At 36.5% G+C, this 7799-nt stretch overlaps 1 protein-coding gene across 1 annotated transcript in view; it reads left to right on the top strand.

Moving 5' to 3' along the window:
• Positions 1 to 792: 792 nt before the first annotated feature.
• LOC108490129 (adhesion G protein-coupled receptor B3-like) overlaps positions 793 to 7799 on the top strand; it is a 73656-nt gene continuing 66649 nt past the window's right edge. The window contains exons 1-2 of the mRNA XM_017795233.1: positions 793 to 832; positions 2053 to 2117. Of these exons, the coding sequence (XP_017650722.1) occupies positions 793 to 832; positions 2053 to 2117 (105 nt within the window). The remainder of the gene's footprint in view (positions 833 to 2052; positions 2118 to 7799) is intronic.

Below are 7799 nucleotides of genomic sequence, written 5' to 3'. Positions count from 1 at the left end.
GGATTAAGATGCAGACCCAGGTCATAGACCTCAGCGCAGCCATCTCACGTTCATAGGTATGAAACTTGGAGCATTTGCTCATTAGCACCATGTCCCCTACTGAGGTAACCAACCATAGGCAATTAGAAACTTTGAAGGTTAATTCTTTGTGCCCTTAGGTAGAGTTACAGCTCAATGGACTAAGCCCTTAAAATGTTAGCACTCCAAGCAAAAATTTTTAAAAGAAAAAACATGACTGATAGTACAGAAAGGTTAAATGAGTTGAAAATGGAACTAAAACAGACTTTTTTTTCCCCAAGAGTTGCATAAACTATTCTGTAACTTTTATAGAAGTTGTAACTCAAAACATATTTCAACCATGTGATTGCCAGGAACTATTAAAATAAATAGCACAAACAGGGCAATTAAATATAGACACTAACAACTTCAAATCACAAGAGGTGGAAATGAAGCATCCTTGCTTTTCATCTAAAAACACCCAGGTGAATTTATTTGGAATTAGAGCAAGTGCTTACTTTGAAAACGTAGATAGGGAAAGGACAAACGAGACTGAAAAATTATGATTATGTCTGCACTGAGTGGAGCCCTGCCCTAAGCTAGTGAGTCAGAATGAGGAAATGGGCCTGCTGAATTATCTACCAGTTAGACAGGTGAGATTCTGAGGACACAAGCAAGCAGCCACCATCTGTGTATCGGGCCTCCACTGGACACTGTATAGGACTCCTGTGACACCAAGTCATGGGTCACCTTCAGCAAGCACCATATGTTTCCTGTCCTGACTCATGTGCGTTGATGGCACAGCATACTGTGAGAAGACGGAAAAGTCTTTCTGGTAACAAGTTTCATATATGAAATGATCACTAACAGAGCTGAACTGAATATGGCTGTCATTGTGTCCCTGGTGAATGAAAAATGAGCCTCACAATGAGCATGTCTACTTGGAAAGAGAGCACCAGACCATTATTTGTATAACTCTATATAAAACCAACAGGTCCTCTGAAGGTAGTTAAGGATAATGGCTAGGTGTTGCATTGTTGGAAAAATTCAAGGGCAAACTGTAGTAATTCAAAAATTGCTAAAATTTATGAAACATTGATCATGTGCTCTTTGCCAGGAATTTTTAAATGATTTTTTTTGTGTCTTTAATACAGAACATCTCAAACAATCTTAATCCATCTTTTTGCTCCCATCCCTACTGTAATCCTCTCATAGACCCCCCCACTAGAGCCCATATACTCTGTCATCCCTGTTACTGCCCACTGTGTGGTCAGTACCCCCAGCCATTCCCCAGTGCAAGTCCAACTGCTGAACAGGAATAGTTGAAAAATAAAAGCACAATAAACAGGAAGAACAGAACAAAGATTGGAACTGAGGGGCCTTGTCTAGCCTCAGGTCGGCCTGCTGTGCACTCTCATATATACTGTTATTAGAAACAATAACTTAAGAAGCAATCATAGTTAACAATTAGCAGGAAAAATTGTGCTAGACCTGTATGAACAATTTCCTTTACAGAAGTAATAAAATATGTGTAAGGAATAATTATGCAATGACAGAGTAGAATATAGATAACAATGAAACAATTGAGAGTAAGAAGTATTTCACCTATTCTGGTTGCCTCTGGGGGAAATGATATGAAGGAATGTAGAAACCTTAGAATCATGTATTAAAAAGGGGCAGGCTGGAGAAATGGCTCAAGGGTTAGCAACACTGACTATTTTGCAGAGGACCCAAGTTTGGTTCCCAGCATCTACATGGCATCTAATAACCATCCATAACTCTAGTTCCAGGGGATCCAATGACCTCTGCAGCATCACACCACATGGATGAACTTACACACATGCAGGCAATACACTCATACACATAAAAAATTAAAAATAATAAATAACATTTTAAGAAATGAATTACGTACTGAAAAGGCTCCTTAAAGTTGGAGAATGTGTCAGAACATAAAAGAGCACTACAAAATATTTATATAATAGTCATTCCAAATGGATGCTACTGAAAAGTGTATTCTCTCATTAATACTAAGCTTTTTGTCTAATTTATTTACAGAACTTTTTTCAAATAGCAACCTTTTAGATGAAGAAAACAAGGAAAAATGGGAAGATGCACAGCAGGTAAGATCGCAGTCATTTAACAACTTATAATGAAGTTAGCTAAATAGGTTTGATCCTTCAAAAGTTTAAAAAGATTTTGTTAATTATTCTGGATGATAAAATGATAACATTAGAGAAAAAAAGCAATATTTTATAATACTATCATTTCGGAGAAATAATGTTTACACATGTAAAAATTGATTAGGTAGTTTATAATGTTATGAAACTAACACATGATAACTATATATCATAGCCATTGGTCCCTTCCCTCTCTATAAACAATGGGGAAAATGGAAACTCTAAGAGCATATGTCTCAAAACAAATGATGTGATATTTATGAATGTGTAAAATCAATTATATTTAATTCATCCTGCATAGGAGCTGGGTCATGTATACAGATGAACATTCCTGTTCAAGAACAACAGTTGTAAATAGGAGGTCCCCAAAATCCTTGCATTCAGACCTTTTATTCTTTCTGTTATTCCTTATTGGTTAGCAAGTGGCCTTATTGGTTTAGCTAATTTGGAATTGCCTTGCATTGTCACTACTTCTATACCAATTCATGCGCGATAAGATTTTTTTCCCTAAAACAAAAACTGTTGTGCAAGCGAAAAAAGGAAAAAAAACTTTCATTTTTTAAAAAATTACTATGGAAATTCAATAAAACTGAGTATTAAACTTATTTAAGTTTTCTATTTGACTGTCATTAAAAATTTCAAGATCAAAGGACTCTTGAAAAGACAGAAGGAGCATTTACTGAAGTTCAGGTAAACCGTCCACTCCCTTTTCCACTTGTAATGAAAGTGGCACCTTCAGAAGTGAAGGGTGCCCTTTATTCCAGTTATGATATGTGCGATATAAATAGCATGGTGTGGTCAGCCTCATTATCAGGTAAAAATTCTGTGCTTCTAGCTAATACAAGGAAAAAAACATCACCCTTTAGTTTAAAACCTTGATCTATCTTTTTCTGCTTCTTTGAATTACAAACTTGTCCTTGGCCTTCATTTAGAGGACAGCTCATTCCCTCACTGTAAGAAAGTGGTGTCTTTCCCCTGAATAAAGCTGCAGTAGTTGAGCACATCTTTCTAGAATGCTGGAGACTGATAATTATGGGTATATTTATAATGAATGTATGAAACTCTATTTAAAAGAAGGCTGCAATTCATCACATGGTGATTTTTACTGTGAGGTCACAACTGAACAAATAATGAATGGTACCAGGCCTTCTCAATCAATGGAAAATCATGAATCCATAATCCATTTATTCATTGTGAGTTGAGTTAGATCTGTTCTCATTTAAATAAGTTTTCAATAATAATGATCCTTAATAATGTTGTTAAAAGGACTAAAATTTTTTAAAAAAGACTATTTTATAGCTTTTACTAAGAAATGATATCATTTGGTAAGTATGTGTGGCAAAAATAGGTGGACTTCTTAGAAAAAAAAGGGTATTTTGAATTTACCAAAAATAATTCTTGTGAGCCTTCTTTTCTTAACTCTGAGAAATACCTTTAACAAAAACATTATATAAAATAGTTTTGTATGAATTTAGAAAACTGAGTGATACTAATCTTAGAAGGGTTTGCAAACTTGTACACTTTTGAAAAATACTGCCATACAGAGACCACTGGTTACCCATTAATCCCAGTTAGGAATTTTCAAATTAAATTTAGATAAATCACCCTATGGAGCCTACTAAAGTGAATGCATTTCACAACAGTATGTCAATACCCCCCAACACACACATACACAAGACACCCCCCCACACACACGGTGGCAGGGGTTGAAGGGTTGATTTCAGTCATATATTATATTACTATAATTCTGTATTCTGAAAATCTATATGTCCATAGCTCAGGAAGGTACAGATTTTAGCCAGCTCACCAAATCCAGCCTGATGCCTATTTTGTAAATAAAACTAGCATTTATGTGGTTCCAGTGACTTCTCTGCAATAAGGACAGAGATGACTTGTTCCAATTTTACTCCATGACCCGAAATGAATAAAATATTTACCATTAAGCCCTTTCTAGAAGAAACTTGCAACATTTGACTACTGTTTGGGAAATATAATTATAAATAAGATATGCCAATATGAAAATCCAGTCAACAAAATTTCAAGAGTTCATCATTGAACAGACATTGTCAAAATGTGTTGTATATTATAGACAGCTCACTAAGGCTAAAGATTCCTCACTTTTTTGTAAAGCCATACAGGTACAACGCTGAATACAAGTCTTCAAGACAGACAATAGCTAGTTCTGGAGTAAAGAGACCTTCACAGGACTCTTTTGTCACACATGCATCATCACAAAATCCCTTGGTAAATCTATTTTCTTCATTAATTTGCTTTATCCAAAGGCAAATGAGCTTCTTATATCTTTATGGCTGAAGACAATTTTTCATTTTGACGCTAAGTTCATGTGACCACTGATTTAGATACCTACTTTCTAAACTTACTAGAGCAGGGACTCTATCTTTCTTGGTGTTTGCATTTCAAAGAGAGACGTCTTTAGATCTTTAAGATGGTATAAGGCTTTTCAGTTTAAAGAATTGCATACCTTCAAAGAGATAGTGTGAATGTTACAAATTGGAATTTTTCTGAAGTAAATTCAATAGGAAAAGGGAAAGTAAAGGAGATTCAGATGCTATTCTCAAGAGGGAAAACGAAGCCTCTTGCTTTTCATTTGCATTCATCCCTATGTAAAATGATACAAACACATAAACCTACACAGAAAATAGATAGGATGCTGTAGTAACAGAAAGCTTTGAGGCAATAGGAATTTCATGTATGTTCTTGGAATAGGGATGATGAATTTGTAGAATTTTCATCGAATGAGTGAAATGTAGTTAAGACACAAGATTTACCTCCCAAATGTTTCTGATAGAAAAATTGTAGCCATCTATGGGATGTATTTCATAGTAAATGTTCATGTCTTTGTGTATTTATAAGTGAATAAATGGATTCTATATATACTGATTTTTAGATGGATATGACCCTAGCCACCTGCAAGATAGGCTTACAAGCTCCCTGCTCATCCTTTTTCTTCCTGTTCCAGTCCCACACAGCTCTTACGTTACACTTTTCTGATAACCAGTCCCTTCCTTTTTCATCCTATCATTTATAAATACAAAGTGGCTGAGTTCTAGTCTACTTAATCTCTCACGTTTAGAAGCTGCAATAGTGAAAAATGGCCATAAGAATGTACCACACTTCCAAAGATTTCTCCTCAAGCCGGGCGTGGTGGCATACCCCTTTAGTACCAGCACTCAGAAAGGCAAAGGCAGGCAGATCTCTGAGATCAAGGCCGACAACATAGAGAGTTCCAGGCCAGCTGAGGCTACATGGAGACCCTGACTCAAAAAGATCAATAAATAAAAAATAAAAAAGACTTTCTCTTGTAATGTAAAGATACAAAAAAGGCTAACTTTAAAAGCTTTATAGGTTGCACATGCTAAAATTCATAAGCCTTCTTAAATGCCCTCGATGTTACATACAGTATGAGCTTTGCAGCATAAAGTATCTTTGAGAAAGACAGACCCTTTTGTGTGTGTGTGTGTGTGTGTGTGTGTGTGTGTGTGTGTGTGTGAGTGTCAGTGTGTTGGGTAATGCACTTGCAACACAGAGGCAAATCGTTGGACCAATAGGTAGATAAATAAAAACCTAGGTAGCTAGGTGGGTAACACAGATGCAGACATAGATAGATGATAGATGAATAGATAAATACTGCCTCAGTCACTAGCAAAGGTACAAAATGGCTTCAGTTGTTTATTTAGGGTCCTTGAGAGTCTGCCATTTCTTACAGCCTGCAGTATGTAAAGGTAAGAAAGCTAGGTCTGTATTACAGAACCATTTTTAGGATCCAAAAAATATGAATTCTACTGGCAAGAATAAGACACTGAGGGAGAAGCAAGTGAGGTAAAACTGATAGAAAATGACTGAAAATGTAGGTAAGAAATAGGAGTATTTCTCAAAAGTTTACTAAAATAAAAACGTGCAAGAATCTCAATCACACATTTCAACTGTAATGTCTTATTCATATTTTTAAACGTATATGAATATATTATAGAAACTTAGTGTTTGATTTTTAGGCAGCTCAAACTCCATTTACATTAAATATATACACCTGTATAAATACATTCTGGGCATGGTTTTTCTCTGGGAAGAGATAACAACTATTCACCCTTGATAGAGCACTAACTTCAGATCAAAGATATAATTTCACCCAAGTCTAGTTTAGTGAACCAAGGAGTTTCCTGAGTTTACTCACAGGAGCATGATTAAGGGGTTCTTTAAAGGGGCATGGGTATATCACTGAAAGGCATACTTGAGTATAGCCATGAACTCATGAAAGAAATGGCAAGCCGGCTTAGTGGTTAACAGCATGTACTACCTTGCAGAGGACCTGAGTTTGTTCCCAATACCCATATCAAGTAGCCCACAAGCATGTGTAATTTTAAGGGCAACTCTACTCACCTTTGCATACACACACACACACACAATTTAAAATGTATAAATAAATGTTAAAAAAACAGAAACTGCAAGACAACACTTCTGTCACATCTTCTCTTTTCTGTACTTTCCCTACAAAATCAGAGACTAGTGAAATCCTTTCCTTGACTGCAGAGATTTTCTAGGCCGAACCATGAAGCTCAGTTATGTGTTATCACCCAGGGGAAAGGGTGTGTGGCTGCCTCCACAGTCTGCCTCCAACCCCATCTCATTTGGGTTCTTTCAGGTACCATCATATGTTCTCTAGTCTGGAAGCCATTTGGGGTCATCTCTGTTCTCACTTGAAGAAAATCATTCATCAGGAAATCATTCCACCACAATGTTATACAAAATAAGATAGCACCCACAGCCCCCCCCCCACCAGGGTATTCCTCTTTCAGGTAGCTCAATGTCAGTTGAATGCCTTACTATAGCCAGGAGCACACCTGCCACTACAGAAAGGAGACACTCCATCCCATACCAATATTGAAATGGCTCCCAGACACCAGACACCCCACTCTCAGATGAATTAGCTTCAGTTGCATGCCTTATCACCTATTTGTGGGACATGCTACTGCTTCTCCCCAACTCGTCTTTGGTTTTGTGGTCCATGTGAACTAATGTCTATTTAACTGAACTAAATCACTGTTGACAGATGAAAAAAAAATTTCCTCCCAAGGTTAGTTTGGTGAATCAGTGAGTTTATCAGGTTTACTTATGAGAACATGAGTTCTTACCTAGAGGATCACAGGTGGTTCAAATGCAGCAGCATCATATAAAAGCCCACAGCATCAGGAGCAAAACTCATGAAAGGCACTTCTCTGGAACTCCCACCCAATTTACAGGCAACTCCACTGAAAAATCTTCTCTTTTGCAGCAGTTCTCTACTACTTGTATTAATGTATGGGGAATGTTCTGGGTGGTGTAACTTTTTAAACTTCCTCAGTCTTATAAGTTTTTGGAGTTTTCTTTTCTTGTTTTATTGCCTTCCTGAGTTTTATAAGCCTCTATCCTCCTTCCAAGAGTGAATATTTCAATTTGGATGCAATAGATAACACACACACACACACACACACACACACACACACACACACACTATTTTTTTTTTACATTTGTGTAAACTTGTATGAATGCTTATAGGCCTACTTTGTTTCTCTGTAAATGTTTCCAGAGAGATTAATATGTACTCCTTTTTGTATCTGCTAACTTTTC

The sequence above is a fragment of the Nannospalax galili genome, unplaced genomic scaffold (genome assembly GCF_000622305.1).
Source record: "Nannospalax galili isolate Female #2095 unplaced genomic scaffold, S.galili_v1.0 scaffold2288, whole genome shotgun sequence".
NCBI lineage: Eukaryota > Metazoa > Chordata > Mammalia > Rodentia > Spalacidae > Nannospalax > Nannospalax galili.
This window is presented reverse-complemented; position numbering and strand designations above follow the sequence as displayed.